This window comes from Abramis brama (assembly GCF_963993115.1).
Source record: "Abramis brama genome assembly, chromosome: 5".
Classification (NCBI taxonomy): domain Eukaryota; kingdom Metazoa; phylum Chordata; class Actinopteri; order Cypriniformes; family Leuciscidae; genus Abramis; species Abramis brama.
The window spans coordinates 6,345,952-6,364,805 of record NC_139967.1 but is presented as its reverse complement, the minus strand read 5'-3'; the positions used below and the strand labels follow the sequence as shown (position 1 = coordinate 6,364,805).

The 18,854-nt window shown below is 35.5% G+C and overlaps 2 protein-coding genes across 6 annotated transcripts in view; one reads left to right on the top strand and one right to left on the bottom strand.

Annotated features, from left to right (window-relative positions):
- Nucleotides 1-18,854, bottom strand: part of LOC311082737 (uncharacterized protein) — a 212,721-nt gene that overhangs the window by 101,449 nt on the left and 92,418 nt on the right. The window lies entirely within an intron of this gene.
- gak (cyclin G associated kinase) overlaps nucleotides 1-18,854 on the top strand; it is a 48,810-nt gene that overhangs the window by 12,556 nt on the left and 17,400 nt on the right. For all 5 annotated transcript variants that reach the window (XM_084113791.1, XM_084113790.1, XM_084113788.1 and 2 more), the window contains exons 10-19: nucleotides 1,250-1,325; nucleotides 5,083-5,203; nucleotides 9,525-9,574; nucleotides 9,672-9,820; nucleotides 12,442-12,564; nucleotides 13,352-13,485; nucleotides 15,033-15,227; nucleotides 15,329-15,446; nucleotides 15,869-15,948; nucleotides 16,036-16,229. In XM_084113791.1, coding sequence (XP_083969917.1) covers nucleotides 1,250-1,325; nucleotides 5,083-5,203; nucleotides 9,525-9,574; nucleotides 9,672-9,820; nucleotides 12,442-12,564; nucleotides 13,352-13,485; nucleotides 15,033-15,227; nucleotides 15,329-15,446; nucleotides 15,869-15,948; nucleotides 16,036-16,229 — 1,240 coding nt within the window. The remainder of the gene's footprint in view (nucleotides 1-1,249; nucleotides 1,326-5,082; nucleotides 5,204-9,524; nucleotides 9,575-9,671; nucleotides 9,821-12,441; nucleotides 12,565-13,351; nucleotides 13,486-15,032; nucleotides 15,228-15,328; nucleotides 15,447-15,868; nucleotides 15,949-16,035; nucleotides 16,230-18,854) is intronic.

The following is an 18,854-nucleotide window of genomic DNA, read 5'->3' as shown; positions in this document are numbered from 1 at the left end:
AACAGCATTTTTTTTTAAGTGAAGTGACGTGAAGGCCAAGTATGGTAATTGATAACCCATACTCGAAATGTATCCTCTGCTTTTAATCCATCCAAGTTAGTGCACACAAGTTTTGAGTAGTGAACAACATACACACACTGCAAACTGACACACACCTGGAGTAATACCATATATATATATGATATTGTTATTAATAAATAATATTAATAATAAACCATACACATCATATGACAGATTTAAATACATTACATATATTCATATTCTGTGCAAATTCAAATATAAAATATAATTAGCAATCATTCAATTATTGCAAGTAGTATGTGTAATATGTGAAATCAAAAATCACCCTCTTGGCTCTCTATATATCAGCACGCACGTGCCATTGAAAAAGCCACTATGATCTGCCACTTCTGTCACTTCATCTTAATTTTAGTAAACTCCTTGCGAGCTCCTGTTTGATCACCAGACTGGTGTGGTTGGTTGAATGAGGCTCTTTGGGTGCTTCATTTAAAACAGACCCCTCATTCTTTCACACTCTCTCTCTCTCTCTCACATACACACACACACACACACACATGCAGAGACGAGCAGAGTCCCACATACTGATCGCAACTCTCTGAAGGGCCATTTAGAGACACCGCCGCTCTCTTCCTTTTGAGTTCTGTCCTTCTTTCCTCTCCTCCCTTCATGACCTCCTGGAGACAAAGGAGCATCTCATCCCTCTTTTTATCTCTGACCTAATGGCCGCTGATCTCACTACATAAGACAGAAACAGGACTGGTAAACAAGTGGGAGGACAAGAAAAGGATTGGGCTGTTCCAGCCATGTTTGTTCGAAAAAGACGTCCGATTTGGACTAACAAATCATGGATTAATAATTAATTATGCATGTGTTTGATCTGGTTAAGAGCATCCATTCAGCGTGTTTGCATACAGAAGTCAGTGTAATGGTCCTATGTGCACACATAGTGGAGAGGGCGGCTTTAGATGCATCTGATCTGGGTTAAGAAGGGGTTTCTCTCTGGATTAAAGTGATTACCACCAACAGCCAGAGACACACACACACACAGAGCCTGCAGCGATCGAGTCGAGTCGGGTCGATCGACTAGCGTTCAGATCCACGAGTTTTCTGGAGTCTGGTTTCCTGCTTTTCTCTTGATGTGTGTGTGCATCGGACTGTTGTCCAGATGAGTCTGTTAGGTTCTTATTACTGTCTGAAGTCTGTGTATGATGGCTATGAATCCCTACAGCTCCTGGAGCAGAACGGAGGTTTCGGGAACAACAGTGCACAGCTTCCTTCTCAGATCAACAACATAAACAATGCTGGTGAGTTCTGCATTCAACTCATTTTTTTTTTTTTGGCAAGATATGTGGCTTCCGTCTTATTCAAATGTCATTCTTCCTTTGTAATTGATGTGATCTGTTGTCTGGAGTGATTTCACCCAGCGGTGAAGACTGTGCTGTTCAATCTTATCCTGTTGCAGGATCTGTTGATGCGCTGACATCCTGTGTTTACATGCATGACATTTTGCAAGTTTCTCTTTGTTTTGTGATGATGTTTTACCTTTTCAGTTCTTTAACACGCATATAGTTCATTATTTATTTTGGTTGGTTATTTTTTAATTAATAATAATAAAAAAAAATTTGGGGGGGGGGTTATAAATGTTTATTTGCTTAATTAAAAATAAATACATTTTTGAAATTATGTTTAAAATAATTTTTTAAGATTATTAATTATTTTAATCAATGTTCATTTTTTTTCTTAATATTTGTTAGTTATTGTTTAATTGGTTAGTTTTTTGGGGGTTTATTTATTAATGTTTGAGTTTTTTTTTTTTTACTAACTAACTTTTTCGTTATTGTTTGGTTTGTTGTTTCTTTAGTCTTGTTGATTGGTCATTTATTTTTTTATTCGTGTTTGTTGTTTTTAGTTTAGTTTTCATTTTTTTAAACGATTGTTTGAGTTATCGTTTATTGTTGTTGTTTTTTGTTTATATTTGTTAGTTATTTTTATTAGTTACTATTGTTTAATTGGTTAGTTATTCTTTAGGTTATTAATGTTTAACAAACAAACATTAATAAACTAAAGAATAACTAACCAATTAAACAATAGTAACTAATAATAACAATAACAAATTTATCTAACAAATATAAACTAAATTGATTGTTTGTTGTTCTTTTTTTATGAAACACATAGTTACTGTTTGGTTATTAATTTTTGTTAGTTATTTAGTTATTTTTGATTGTTTTGTTAGTCATGTTGGTTAGTTCGTTATTTTATTTATATATTTTATATATATTTTAGTTTAGTTTTCTTATTGTTACTTGTTTTTTGTTTTGTTTGTTATTTAATTTTTTTATTAATTGTTATTCTTGTTAATTATTAGTTGGTTGGTTAGATTTTTTTTCTTTTGGTTTGTTTTTTTCTTGTTATTTTTGTAGTTACAAGTTATATGACTTTTTAGTTAATTTTTGGTTTGTTAATGGTAGTTAGTTTAGTTGTTTTTGGTTGTTTCTTTAGTTAATCTTGTTGGTTGTTTGATTAGTTATTTTGTGTGTTATTGTGTCTTGGTTTGATTTAGTTAGTACATAAACTCTTCTGTGAAATATTGTAGAGTAAAACTATTAACCTCTACTAATTATAACATGCAGTGTATAATAATATAGACCAGTAATATCCGGCTCAGCTGTATTTTAAATTGCACACTCTGTTAAACTGCTAAAAAGCTCTTAATGCCACACATTAATGTTTTCAGGAACTGGCTGAGTTGTGTAAACACTGATTTCTGGCTTTAGACGCAGCAGCTTTTGTGGTAATAAGAAGCACTTTGTTTGTGAGAGATTCATATCAAAGGTTATTGAGGCTTCTACAGGATACAGCGGCATCAGTCATGTCATTATACTTTTGTTAAAACCTCACACAGTTTGAATGAGCTCTTCATGACGGCTTTAAGTTCATCGGCGTAAATTTTCACCTGACAGAAATTCACACACACGCACACACACCCTCGCTCATACCTGCTCACACACACACCACTAGACTTAATAGGGATCTGAGACGTGTTTCATCCTTCAGAATGCTGCTAGTTTAACAAGTATCTTGAACAGCAGTGGATGGATGCATCAGTACATTTTAAACTTAATTTTTAAAATGTAGCTAGACATTGTATTTCAGCCAACATAAGTGTAACCCTCCACTTACCATCATGCTGCCATAATACTGTACACAAACAGATAATGCCTCGTACACACCCCTGCCCCCATATTTACCCCAAGGGATGGTTTCTCTCTCCATGCTGTAAGAGGATTGACCTCTAGTCACCATCTGCTGAGTTTACTCTGATTTTCTAAAAATGAACACAGTCAGAAAGTGATAATACTACTCATGCAACCGCACACATGATCCTGTCTCGATTTCAGTCCATTAAAAGGGTTATATTCACACTTTTGTAGCATTTCCTTGTCCACTTGTAATGTTAAGCAAGATTTGTTGCACCACAAAAACTCACTTACTTTTATTCTTTATCTTTGCATACTAACGTTTTTGTTTGTTAAAAATACAATTGTTCATTGTATGTTCATTTTATTTATTGTTGAAATTAACATTAATTAATTTGATTATTACGCTGTTTGTTCATGTTAACTAATGTTATCAAATTAGACCTTATTTGTGAAGTGTTAGCAATTATACCTGAAGCTTATTTGTTCAATGCATTTTCATGTTAGTTAGCTTGAACATATACAACATTAAAAAAGGTTTTTTTTAGTAACTGTTGAAATTAACTAAGATTAATAAATTATGTTAGTTCATGTTAACAAATAAGACCTATTTGTAAAGTGTTACCAGTTAATCTTGTTAGTTGTTGGCTAATTAGTTAGTTGGTTCATTATTTTTTGGTTTGTTATTTGGTTTTGCATTTCATTACAAAGGTGTGTGAATACTGAATAGGCATTTGATGTGAATGGGTTTTATCATGTTACTGAATGTTAGGTTCAAAATGCTAAGATGATGGTCATGTTACATATAGCAAATCTGTTCAACTTTGCAGCTTGTTCTGGTTAAAGGCAGTCTACTCGGACTGGAAGAGACCATCAGATGCCCAAACGAAGCTACATAGTTTTCAAAACTTCATGAACCTCAATCTAACCCCTTATAGGGATAGTTAAAAAAAAATTTAATTCTGTTGTCATTTTCTCATCCTCATGTCGTTCCAAACCCTGTAAGACTTTCGTTCATCTTTGCAAAACAAATGAAGATCTTTTTAATGAAATTTGAGAGATTTCTGTCTCTCCACTGACAGCTACGCAACTACCACTTTGACGCTTCAAAAAGTTCATAAAGAGATCGTAAAACTAATCCATATGAATTGAGCGATTTAGTCCAAATTTTCTGAGGAGACTCGATCGCTCTATATGATGAACAGATTTAATTTAGACTTTTATTCACATACAAATATTAATTAAAGCACACATCAATTGTGGTAAACGGAAGCTCAAGCATGTTCACTTGATGTGAGAACCAATGAGGTTCATTCTCTGGTTACACAGCACATTTGAGCTTCTGTAAGAACCAATAAGGTTCATTCTTGTGTTACGCAGCACGTCTGAGCTTCAGCAAGAGGTTTATTCCTGTGCATCAAGTAGGTTGAGCTTCTGTTTGTGTTCGCTGATCAATGTTTATATGGATTCATATGGATTAGTTTTACAATCTCTTTATGAACTTTTTGAAGCGTCAAAGTGGTAGTTGCGTAGCTGTCAATGGAGAGACAGAAATCACTCTGATTTCATCAAAAAGATCTTCATTTGTGTTCCGAAGATGAACGAAAGTCTAACTTGGTTTGGAACGACATGAGGGTGAGAAATGATTGACAGAATTTTCATTTTTGGGTGATCTAACCGTCTAAGATCTGATCATTTGAGTTTTAAAGAACTGTTCTTTGAGACGTGTTATGAGATGATGCGAGTCATTGCATTGAGGCGTTTCTTGTGTGCATATGTCAAATATATTAAGCAAAACTATTCTTCTGTAAAATCACTTTTGACAAACGTTGGCCTGCAATTATGTGCGTGTTTGAATCTCCAGGTGTGTATGAGAACGACCCGGCCATGGGTGGAGGCTTCCTGGATATTCTGAAAGGAGGAACTGAAAGATTCCTCACCAACATCAAAGACACTTCATCCAAAGTCATCCAGTCAGTAGCCAGGTGAGCGACTCATTCACACTGCAGGAAAACACCCCTGCGGCTGTCGCACATTAACAAGCGCTTTGCTTGAGTATGTTTTGGCTTGCCTTGGTTTCGCTATGATGCTGAGCCATTGACAGATTCAGCCGAATGAAGGAAGAGGTCGTAGTGGTGTACGAGAGAGTTCTAGTAATCTGCTGGTGGTTAATCTGATATCGCCTAATCTAGCTCTCAAGCAATGCCACCCACTGCTGACTCTGAGCGTGTTTTCTGAAGTCTGTGCTCTATTCTTGGTATTAATTCAGAGGCTCTTTTTCATGAGCTGTAGCATTTTAAAGGGACTGTGTGTAGGAATTTCTCCCATCTAGTGGTGAAATTGTATTTTGCATTCGAAAGAATAATGCTCTTCAGCGCCTCACTTTTTCAAATGCGCGTTGCATCTACGGTAGCCTTTTTATACCAAAAAGCTATGACAGGATGTCTTATAATAGCACTTTGAGTTTTTCTTCGGGTGAACAGGTTTGTTATTTAAAACAAACTGAAACTTGAAACAACGAAAAAAAGAATCTTACAGTATGAATTACTGACTGTGAAAAACATTAACTATGGTAATTAGTAGTAATGCCTTCTTTACTCGTTATATTTTTTGAAGTACGTGCATTGTTAGATATCATCATCATCATCATCAGAGCCTTCTCTAACGTTACTGTACTCAATAGCTGCTATTCATCAAAGAGCCTGTTTAACTTTTAACTATAAATGTTCTACTGTCTGCCTATATAATAAAGTTCACAACAAAGCAATGAAAAAAAAAGCTTGTAATTAAGACTGTAACATTGACTTACCTGTCGAGAAGAAAGCAGGCAACTTCAGCGTCTCTTTTGAAAGCTTTCTCTGCATTAGCTATCCCGACATTAACCCTTGTTTTTGTAATCTCCGGTCACGTTTCCTTTTACGGTCTATTTTGGACTTTTTCGACGACGAGGACTCCTTATCCTGTGACTCAGCATATGTATGAATGAACGGTGTATAAATAACCGTACAGTGCAGCCTTTTAAACTTGCCGCGGCAGTGACAAGCGCCTCTCTCTGCTCTGCTCCTCCGCTTCTGCTGGCTTCAGTCACGTGATGCTGGTTCTGAACGAAAACGCGTTGTGGAAACGCGTTGACCTAGTACTTTTTGTCCCTCTCGGCTATTATAGTTTTTCAAGATGGCGGAACTACATGGAAGCCTCCGTGGACCTACCCGTCCCATGTATATAAAGATAATAAATTCTTCGTTTACGAGGATTAGTCTGATCATTGGCATAGGTATTTGTACACCATTGAGGGCATATTTATTAATAAAAATATTGATTTTAGATAATAAAATACCTAAAAAGCTACACATAGTCCCTTTAAGGCTTCAAAAACATGCGGTCCTGACATGAAAGCTATTTAAAAAGGTAGGCAGAATAATTAGGATTCATTTCATGAATCAATAAGATTCATTTTGACAAATTCTGCACTTCCGAATGCATCATTCACAGACCGAATGCATTGTGATGGAAAAAACAAAACATTCAAGACAGAGGATGAAGCAAGAGTAATGTTATAATTAGAGTTAATGTTAGTTATAAATATATTTTGCTTAATTTCCCAAAGAAAAAAAAAATTAAAAAGTATAATATTAAAAGTTGAGTATTTTACCCAAACATTGCACTTTATGCATTTGTATTTCTCAAATCAGTGTTACTTTAGCTTTATACTATAGTAGTTAATTAATATTGTGCATTTTTTATATTTTCAGCAATTTTCTTTGCAATCTTTTGTCATTTTTATTATTTTAGTTTTATATATACATTTCTATTTAGCTTTAATTGGTTTTTATTTCAGTTTTTGTTTAGTAATTTTAATACTGCAACCTAATCTTATTTCGGTTAAGGCGCCCACACACTACAAGATAATCGGGCCGATTTTGGGCCCAATTCTCCCCCTCTGACAATCCTAGGAAAAGTCATGCTTATCTTGATAGTTCTACAGATTATCTAATCAGATTTTCCTGTGGTGTGTGAAGTGTGTTAAGAGTGACTGAATCTGCTCGGAAAAACGTCAGAGGATCTCAATCTCAAAACGTAAAAATCTAACATCTGCCTTGGACAAACGCACACACACTCTGTAGAAGTTTCCACGAAACGATAACTAATCAGAAAGCGAGTTGAGGGAAGCTTAATAACATCCACGCCTTTATCCAAACCTTTTTCTTTTTTCTGCAAATTCTTTTTTCTAAAAAAGCAGTCCAAACACTGTTATCGCCATTTTGTCTTGTCCGTCATCTGGCATGTTTGTTTACTCTAAAATCGCATTTGACTCTCACATTTTGAAAATCTGATAAGATTTTAGTGTGTTCCAGCCTCCCATTTCTAACTTTATAGTTTTTCATGTTAATATTTTAATTCAGTTAACGAAAACGTTAATATAGTTGTAATTTTAGTCAACGAAAAAAAAAAAAATGAAGAGCAAAAAGACATTTTAAAATGTTGTTTGTGGTTTCATCAGATATTACCTCATCTGAATGCGTGCTGCAGAATTATTCCTCTACAATGAACGTGTGATGCATGATATCAGATTTTATGAATAATTGATTCGTATACATTTTTTCCGGAGCGCTGCTTTTGTATGTTCTTCTGTAGAATATGTTCTTCATACTTGATAAAACGAAGGACATTCATAAAAGTAAATAGGTCATTTCTGAGTTCATGTTGATTTGATCATCAGAAGGTAAATTTGATCTGTCTAATTGTAGTGACTGGATGTTAATCTCTTTGTAAACTCAATCAGGGTTTTGTTTATGACACACGCTGATCTACCAGATCATAAATTCCCCTCCATAATCCGTTTGCATTTATTGATCATGTTTAATAATTATCCCCCTATCATCCCCACAAGTCTGTCGTGTTTATTTTCTCCTCAGTTTGCCCAATTTGCTTTAATTTCCTTGTTTTGTTCATTGTCTTGTTTTGTTCATTTTGTTCCTGAATCACATTTCTCGGTCTCAAATCACCAACCCCTTTCAGCTCCAGGTAACTATGGGACAGCGCCTGTGTGTCTGTGTTTAGCGTTACACGTGTGTATGTGTAGAGATGTTGTGTGAACTTCTCTCCATCTTCATCTCATGGCTTTGTATGCTGTTTGTTCATAACCACAGTCTCCTCCCATCAGCAATAGCTTCTTAAAAGTTTGAACAGCTTGCCTACTAAATACATATGTATGAATGCTACGTTGAAATGACATTAAAGGAATAGTTCACTTCATTCCATACTATAATCAAATTGTTCTATATTTATATATAAACATAGACCTTATGTAGCCCCGCCCCTTTTCAGTGCTGCGCTTTTTGTGTTGCGTCTTCCGGTTTGTATTTCCACAGCATGACGGTAAGATCTTATGGATTTATGAATGAACCGCTCATTTTAATATCTTCCTGGTCTACTGACATTTGATATGACATCCACTTAAACATTACAATGCTCATGATAACTTCCGTTAACTCTACAATAAGTAAATCCTCTTCGACAGCGATGTCAGAAATATACAGAGCTACCGCAAAAACTGAAGTTCAAACACAAAATTTTAAAGATTCTTGTTTCTCTGGTGCATATACAGTACCTTTAAAAAGTGTGGGGTTGGTAATATTTTTTTAATGTTTGTGAAAGAAGTGTTTTATTCTCACAAAGTCTACTTTTACTTGATCGTAAAAACAGTAGGATTATTAAATATTATTTAAATTTTTTAAAAAACTTTTTTAATATATTTTAAATGTAATTTATTCCTGTGATCAAAGCTGAATTTTCAGCATCATTACTCCAGTCTTCAGCATCACATGATGATACATTTCTTTTTATTATCAGTGTTGAAAACAGTTATACTGCTTAGTGCTTAATATGTCTTTTTTTTTTTTTCAGGAGTTATTTGATGGATAGAAAGTTAGAAAGAACAGCATTCATTTTAAATAGAAATCTTTTGTAAATGTCTACTGTCTTGCATCCTTGCTGAATAAAAGTATTAATTTCTTTCCCAAAAAAAAAAAAAAAAAAATCTTACTGACCCCAAATTTGGAGCGGTAGTGTAACAGACTCAATGTAAGTTAGTTTTTCTTTTTTGGGTGAACTATCCCTTTAACTGTTGTCTTTGTTTTGTTTTTTTTTGTCCCATATTTCTTCGAAAGTGTCGTAAAGTTTGATGACTCTTGAGTTTTGATACAAGCCGTTACTCATATTCCTCTTGACAGTTTTTCTGCCTGTAATCTAGATGTTCTTCTTGCTTTGCTGTTGTGTTCACACATGTGTCCTATCCTGTCTCAGTTATGCTAAGGGAGACCTGGACCTGTCCTACATCACCTCCAGAATAGCAGGTACACTCACCCGTGCAATAGGACTTTAGATTCATGTTGGACGTCTTAACCCTAATGGTGTATATTTAATTTCTTGTCTCTTTGTGTGTTTTTGCAGTCATGTCTTTCCCAGCTGAAGGAGTTGAATCCGCCATTAAGAATAACATTGAGGATGTGCGTCTATTCCTGGATTCTCGACATGCGGGTCATTATGCAGTTTACAACCTCTCCAAACGCTCCTATAGACCGGCCAGGTTTCACAACAGGGTGAGAGACGATAGCAAAGCATTTAGCTTTTCCTCAAATACAAATGATTAACAGATTACAGTGACCTAAATTGATGTCTTTCCAAATATCATGAAACCAGTGTTGTAAATAAAACTAAAGCTATTAAAAATAATTTTATTTAATTGAAATGAGCTGAAGTAAAATATAAAAATTAGATAAAAAACTTGCATTTCAAAAACTTAAAGGTCCCGTATTATGCCCCTTTTCACAAGATGTAAAATAAGTCTCTGATGTCCCCAGAGTGTGTATGTGAAGTTTCAGCTCAAAATACCCAACAGATCATTTTTTACAGCATGTCTCAGATGGTCTTCGTTTAGCAGTCACACTCAGGGCCTTCCCGGTCAGAAGTGACCGGACACCTAAAAATGAAACTTCCTCCATCCCAGTAAAAACCAATGCAATTTATTTTTGTTCTATAATATTTATTCTTTTTAATTTAGTATTTTGAGACAATTTGATTGAACTTATTAATATTTATGCAATATTTATAGTCCATTTTTTGCCGTTGAAAATAATGTTTATTTTTTTTATTTTTTATTATTATTATTTATTTATTTTTCTATGCAGTATTTTCGGTTAAAATAGAGACTAGGCTTTCAGAAAAAAAATTAAATAAAAAATAAATCAATTTATTAAACATAAAATTAAATAAATCATGTTATTGCATGGGTTTACCACTAGATGCCTGTATAGCTCTAAATGGAGATGCTTGTGAATTCTAGTTGTCTTTGGACCAAATTACTTACTTTTAAGATGTGGATTGAATGTATTTTTTTAGAATTTCTCAAATAATACTTTTTGCCAAGGTTTATAACATTTTATTAATTATTATTTTAATAATTTTAATAATTATTATATTAATTATATATATATATAACTATAATTATTAATTATGTTATGTTTTTCACTCTTGATGTTTTAGAGTTTCACCCCTTCATTGCTGAGCACTTTTTTTCTGCATTGTGGCCGATTTGTAGCGAAGTTTTGTGTTTTTGTCAATTTCCCATTCATTTCCTATGGGGGTCATTTTTGACCGAAGACCAAAATCGTGACTAATTTTTTTACGACCACTTAGCATGCTCGGATCATGAACTCAATTTTTTTTTGTGTTCACATACCTAATGCCAGAAAAGTTTCGTAACATTCCAATGAAGCTGTGATTTTTAAAAATTCAAAACAGATTTTTTGTAATCTGAATTTATTGGCGTGTATGTGTATAAAAGTGTGTTTGTGTGTGTGGGTGTGTGTGTGTGAATTTTTTGCACTCTTGATGTTGTAGAGTGTCACCCCTTTACTGCGGTGTACTTTTTTTTAGAATCGTGGCCGATTTGTAGATTGTACAGACAAAAATTCAGAGAATATTGAAAAAAATTCAGAGAATATTGAAAAAGAAATTCAGAGAATTTTTGTGTTTTTGTAAATTTCCCATTCATTTCCTATGGGTCGGTCATTTTTGACCGAAGACCATGAGTGTGACTATTTTTTTTACGACCACTTAGCATGCTCGGATCATGGCCTCAATTTTTTTTTGTATTCACATACCTAATGCCATAAAAGTCACCAAGTATCATAACCTTCCGATGAAGCTGTGATTTTTAAAAAAAATTCAAAACAGAAAATTATTCGGTCAGAAGTGACCGAGGACCATCTGAGGGTTAAATTGTCATTTTTGGGGGGCGGAGCTTCATGAGCTCGCGCTCAGTCTCTCAGGACAATTTCATCTCACGGAATGATGATAATATCAGAAACTCTCAGTAAAGGTTATAAGAAGTAACAGTAAGTTATAAGAAGTGCGCAAGTACATAAACGAATTTCGGTAGAGTTGAGGGAGCATTCCTGTGGGCGGAGGTTAGTCAAAAAACTGTTCTACTGACGTCATTAAAGAAGGAAGTAGAGGGATGTAGTCCAAACGGGCCGTTCGATGTAGGCGACTTCTGTTAAATAAAATATCTCGCTTGGCATTGAACTTTGAGCTTTATAATTTTACAGATATTATTTATACTCTAACAGCAACATTACACACGAACTAAAGTTTGAAACATGGGATCACGAAGAACGGGACCTTTAAATAAAAACTTTTAAATGTTGTTGTTGGGATCTATGCTTTCAAAGCTAGCTTGCTATTGCTAGCCGCTCTGAAATTGCCTACCTTACCTTTAAGTTGAAGTATTACTAAAACTGGAATAAGCTAAATAGAAATACATTTAAAAAAAACTCATGAAAATGACAAACGCCCAAAATATTAAAAGGAAAACTAAAATAGGAAAATAAAAATAATATGAATTATTATTTTTTTAAATGTCAATAAATACTATAATAGTGAATAAATATAATACAAAAATAACTAAATAAATCCAGAGTTAATGCCATACTTAATTTGATAAATATGAAAACTAGGCTAGATAGAAGCAACATTGATTCAACCAATGGCATAAGTTTGTGGCTGGCTGTTCAATTATTTTGGTGATATTATTGGCAAGGTAATGAAACCCTTCACTTTTAAATGTGGTGTCTAGTCTTTCTATTGTCTACACATATTGTAATTGTTTTTCTGTGCCGTACTGTACTTGATAGCTCATAATTGTGTTGTGTGTGTGCAGGTATCAGAGTGTGGATGGCAACCTAGACGAGCTCCTACTCTGAAGAACTTGTACAGTATATGTAAGAACATGCATCAATGGCTCAAACAGGACCAGAGGAACATCTGCATCGTACATTGCCTGGTGAACACACACACACACACACACACACACACACACACACACGGCTCTTTTCCACCAATATTACTAGCTACGTTTACATGGACACCTTTTGTTTCAATCGGAATGAATTGATTCCAATTGATGAATCTGAACGTAGTGTTTACATGAACGCTAAATAAAGTGATCGGGTTGATGTGTGCGTTTATTTGTCACAAGCTTCAAATCTGAGTTGTTTTTTTTTGTGACATGCACACACTGCACGAATATACAGACTTTCCCGCTGTTTGTGCATACTAACCATTCTCCTACATTGCTTCTTTTCTTTGTTTTGAAAAGAGCAGCCTTAATATTTATCTATTTCGGGTCCTAATTAGGAGACTCGAGCACATGAACCGTTGTGCCGTGCTGCTTATTATTTATCAAGCAGTAAAAACGCCCGAAACAAGGACTGGTGGGACGTTGTCCCGCTCCACTTCACAGACGATGAGTGACACGACAGTCATTTATAACACTTCATTCAACAACTTCAGTGTGTCATACAGCATTACGGCATTTCTACGTCATTTTACATGCGCAGTGCTTTCCAGTTTCGGTTTTCAACCCGATCAAGTGTTCATGTCCTCTCGATCGGATTCGGAAGGGTTTAAACCACTCCTTTCAATCTTACATTTTTTTGGATTTGGCCAATTCATTCTGATTGACGTTGTTACTTGTGACTTTTTTAATTCTGATTATGCTACTAGTCTGAATAAAAGCATGAGTTGCACTAGTGTCATCTTCATATTGTGTTGTGTGTTTTTGTATGCAGGATGGACGGGCAGCGTCGGCTGTGGTGGTTTGTGCGTTCCTCTGTTTCTGTCGTCTGTTCTCTACGGCCGAGGCTGCAGTGTACATGTTCAGCATGAAGCGATGTCCACCGGGCATCTCGCCCTCACACAAGCGGTAACAACCTCTTCTCTTTTTCTCTCTTTGTTCCTTTGAAGTAAGACACACCGCAGACCAAAATGTCAGGACAGGTTGTTCTAGAACAGAAATGGATTAGTTCAGCAGTTCAGACGCATGAACACGAGCAGTGAGCCGCAAGTGTGACCGTTCTTTGGTGCTTAGGTCACTTCCTTCCACAACTGTTCTTCGGCTCGTCAAGCGCTTCTGCCCGAACTTCACAAGCTCATGAGACTCTTTTGACTCTAACCAAGTGTGAATGTGCTAGATGTAAAGGAAGTGACACAACCTTGAACAGTTCTGTGGCTCACCAGAACCAGAGCATTGAGCTGCCATTAAAAGAGTATCCCAGGCAGTGTTATTTAGTATAATTTTATAGTATTTGTCAATTTTTTTAATTTACTTTACTTTTTATATTTTCAGTTTTAGTTTAGGTTTTAATAATTGCATGTGCTTTTGTCATTTAATTAATTAGTTTTTTATTTAGCTTTAATTAAAAAGTTTTTAGTTTTTTTCAGTTTTAGTAATTTTAGTACTTGTTTAAGTTAGTTGCCAAGGCAACATTTTTGTTCATCGGATTTCTATATTTGAACTGATATCTGATTTCATGTGATATCTAATGGTGTCTAATATTTCAGTTAACAAAAACTATTTTTTATAGTTTTAGTTAACAATAACCAGGGTTATTATCATTAAATAAAACTAATACCATAATGAAAACATTTTCATTACATTAAATAAATATAAAAACAAAAACATTAAACTTATATTTCATCTATTTGCCAAGTTTAAGTTGAAGTACTAAAATAACTAAAACTTTATAGACACATTTATTAAAAAATAAACTAATAAAATGGTCTCTTATGCTCACCATGGCTGCATTTATTGGATTAGAGATGCAGTAAAAACAGTAATTCTGTGAAATATTATTACCTTTTAAAATAAGCTTTTTCTATGTTAATAGATGTGGTAACACTTTATTTTTTACAGTGTCATTGTTACATATGTTACATGCAGTTACTATAGTAATAACAGTAAATTATGTATAATTACATGCAACCAACCCTAAACTAAACCCTAATCCTGACCTAATGTAGTTACTTAATTTTACTCAGTGCTTAAATGTATAATTACTGTGTAACAAAGACACCTTAAAATAAAGTGCAACCATATATTTTAAATATATAATTAATTCCTGTGATGCAAAGCTGAATTTTCAGCATCATTACTGCAGTTGTTAGTGTTACATGATCCTTCAGAAATCATTCTTGATATGATCAAGTATTTTCGCAAATATTAAGCAACAAAAAAATTAATTATTTGCATTATTAATAGAGCACTAATAATAATTGATATCAATTGAGCACCAAATCATCATATTACAGTGCAATAAAATAATACTGTCCTACAGTATTTTTGATCAAATAAATACAACCTTGGTGAGCATAAGAGACTTCTTTTAAACACACCGGTACTGTACAGTATGTCATAACTGTGTGTTAACGGATTGCATTAACCAGTGACTGTTGTTGTTGTTGTTGTTGTAGGTATATTGAATACATGTGTGATATGATGGCAGAGGAGCCCATAATCCCCCACAGCAAGCCTATAACCATCCGCTCTGTCGCCATGACACCCGTGCCACTCTTTAATAAGCAGCGAAACGGCTGCCGGCCGTTCTGTGAGGTTTATGTCGGTGACGAGCGCATCGCAACCACCTCACAGGAGTATGACAGAATGAAGTAAGTCACTTCCACACTGTGATGAAACTCGTCACACGATCCAGTGCTGATAGACATGATGATTATCATGTACCCAGCGTCTCCATCTCTAACTTCTGCAGGGATTTTAGGATGGAGGACGTGCGAGCGGAGATTCCTCTGAATATAACCGTGCAGGGTGACGTCGTGATAGTGATTTATCACGCCCGCTCCACGCTGGGCGGACGCCTGCAAGCCAAAGTAAGACAATGACCAATATTTGTGTATATTCTCCCAGTACAAGATCTGAAATATGAACAAATGCAAATTAAATGGGGTTACTGATCAGCTGGACTGATCAACGGCATGATTATGATATAACGGCAACGTAAGAACAATAGTTGGACCCTCACTGACGATTTGAGCAAATCAAAGACAAACACACCATTGCACATTTTTTTAAATGTTTTTTATTTACAAGAAAGAATTTAACTATTTGTAATACAGACACAGTACTCTTTACATTTTCAATCTCTCCCCGACTAACCCAGAGCAAACTGCCTTGGAAGAAATTAATTAAAAGTTATAATTATAATAAAAAATAACCATTCTGCATCTTTAACAAATGGTACCGCATTTGTCGTAATTCCACCCATTTTAAGGCACCATAATGTTTTTTGCAGATGGCTTCCATGAAGGTGTTTCAGATTCAGTTCCATACAGGCTTTGTGCCCAGAAACGCCTCCACTGTCAAATTTGCGAAGTAAGTTTCAGATTACTCTTACACTGATCTCATATCAGTTTTGCTTTCGGTTGTATGTCAAAATTATGATGCTGTATGTATTTGCAGATATGATCTCGATGCGTGTGACATCCAAGAGAAATACCCTGACCTCTTCCAGGTACAAGTAAATGTGGAGGTGGAGCCTCAGGATCGCCCTAGCAACAAGACTACGCCCTGGGAAAACTTTGCCACAAAAGGACTTAATCCCAAGATCCTTTTCTCCAGCCGAGATGAACAGCAAGAGATCCTGACAAAATTTGGTGAGTTTTCTCTTTATTTTGTTAGTTTTTTTCCCTGATTCTTCAGGGTTCTCATATGTTTTTATAAGATCTATTTATGGTCCTTAAAGGACAAATCCAGTGAAAAATGAACCTGGGCTTAATTAACACATGGTTACCGAGTCGATCGTTCCCTGCGATGCGTTTTCATGAAAATCAAATGTATAGAGTTTTATCTTTAAAAACAGATTAGCTCATAACAGTAGTATATGGGGCACAGAGTAAGTAAAAATAAATCGCTAGTTAATACCACTAACAAGGCTCAAAATAGCCTCACACTAACATGGTAACATAATGAGGGTCCTTACATACAAACCGAAGCATTGAGAACTTTGTAAGTGTACAGACAGTTTAATAAGAAGATACTTTATAAAGACAGTACATTACGCGTTGACATGCAGGATCCATCTTGGAAAACAGTCTCGACTAATCGAGCCACGAACGCCGTCGATAGGATAGCTGGTCGATAGGAATTACGTTTGTGAAATCTAACGTAGCACGGCGTTCGTGGCTCGATTACTTACTCTGTGCCCCATATACTACTGTTATGAGCTAAAATGTTTTTAAAGATAAAACTCTTTACATTCGATTTTCATGAAAACGCATCGCAGGGAACGATCGACTCGGTAACCATGTGTTAATTACCCCTAGGTTCATTTTTCACTGGATTTGTCCTTTAAGTCTTGAGATGTCTTAAATTCATTTTGTTCAAATTTAAGGTCATAAACAGTCTTAAATATCTTAAATGGTATAGCAAATGTCTTAAATATTTTAGGACGTCTTAAATTTGGGCATGGAAAAACTGGAATCACAATACGGCCCTAATGTAAGTTATATCATTTCAAAAGGCAATGATTTAATTAAAATGATTGTGAGCCATTGCTGATCTACAGCTGAAGAATTATGGCAATGTTTACTTTATGGTGTTTATATTGTAATTTGTTGCAGATGGTTGTAACTTGTAAGGGTGCATTATTTTTTTCCCTCGTCTATTTGAATGAGCAGCTGGAAGTAGTAAAACAGAGACATTTCAAAATAAGAGTCCGGATCTAGTTTGGGATTATTTATAATTAAAAGTACCGTATTATGCATAACATCTTTTTTTTCTGGATATTATTGCTATTTTGGTTACACAATAAACTAGGGCTGTGCGATTAATCGTTATTGATTTTTGATTTTGGCTTCCAATGATTATGAAAACAAGGTTATCGAGGTAAAACGATTATTCAGGGTTCCCACGGGTCCTTGAAATCCTTGAAAGTTTGTGAATCTGAAAAAAATATTTCAAGGCCCTGGAAAGTTTTTGAAAATAAACGTACATAGATACTGGTCCTTGAAAGTGTTTGAATTTATTTTGTGCAAGAAAATATTATGGAATATGGAATCCATATTATTCCAATACTTCGTGGCCTGTGCACACTAGCTTGCTTGATTTACGTTAGTTACGCGCATTTACGCGTTACGTTGCGTGAGGTACTTTGTGTTGTACGTTGCCATGTTCACACGCGCAAAACTGTAACAATAGCCGCTTTCCGACCAAGTAGTTACAGGAACTTGGTTCTAGGAACTGTCCACTTCTAAACAGTTCTAAGAACTACTCTCCCCCAAACTCGGTTTTGCTGTTTGCGTTCGCACTGGCCAAGTGGCCATAGGAACTGGTAGGAGGGTAAGGGAGTAAGGGAGTGACGCAAGCACGGTGACTTTTATTTTGACGGCGCGACAGACCTTTATTTTGGCGGCGCTGAGAACGCCAGAGCAAATAATGCTCGCATTCTCTGTGTTTATTAGTTAGCGATCTGTCTAACAGTACTGTTTAACATGTTATTAGATAGAACTGTTATAGAAAGTAGACCGTATATGAAAAAAAGGTTATTAGCCTATGCCGTGTGGTTGATGTCCAGTGTTGCTAGCTGGGCAGATAAACATAATCATGTTTGACTTGGTCCCCTCAAAGTTGCGTTGGATTTTCTCTTCAGCATAAAGGTTTAGAGACCCATCTATCACTGTTTTCCATGTTTGTATAGTTAGTTTATGGAGTAAATATATAGACTATAATCTGTGTGTTTACATTCTAGCCGTTTTAAAAATGGCGGGTGCTGGTGCTCCGCGTGCGTTCGGTCAATCAGCGTACACTAACGTCACGGGTAGTTCCTATAGTGCTGGTTTAGACCCTACTCTGAAGTAGGACCTAAATTATGCCTCGTTTCCACTGAGCAGTACGGTACGGTACGGGACAGTACGGTACGGTTCGGGTCTGTTAACCATGATCTGGCTAGCGTTTCCACTGCCAACAGTACCCTTACTTGATAGGCGTGGTGTTTCGATCAACGTCATTTTCGCGCGAAGAAGAACATAGAGCATGTAGAACATGCTACAATGGATGACATGCAGCAGATCTTGTTCTTGCTCCTCGACATGTTTGTCACAAGAAGACAAGCGCCGACATTAGGCTTTTCTCAATATCAAGTACGCAAAGTTTGTACTTGCCATGTGCGACTCCTACATGCAAATGGTACAGAGCGTTTTTAAAAGCGTCACTCAGCTCGCTCTGCTACTCCGGTTATCTCTGTTAACTTGCTCTGTATGTACATTTTAAGAAACAATAAA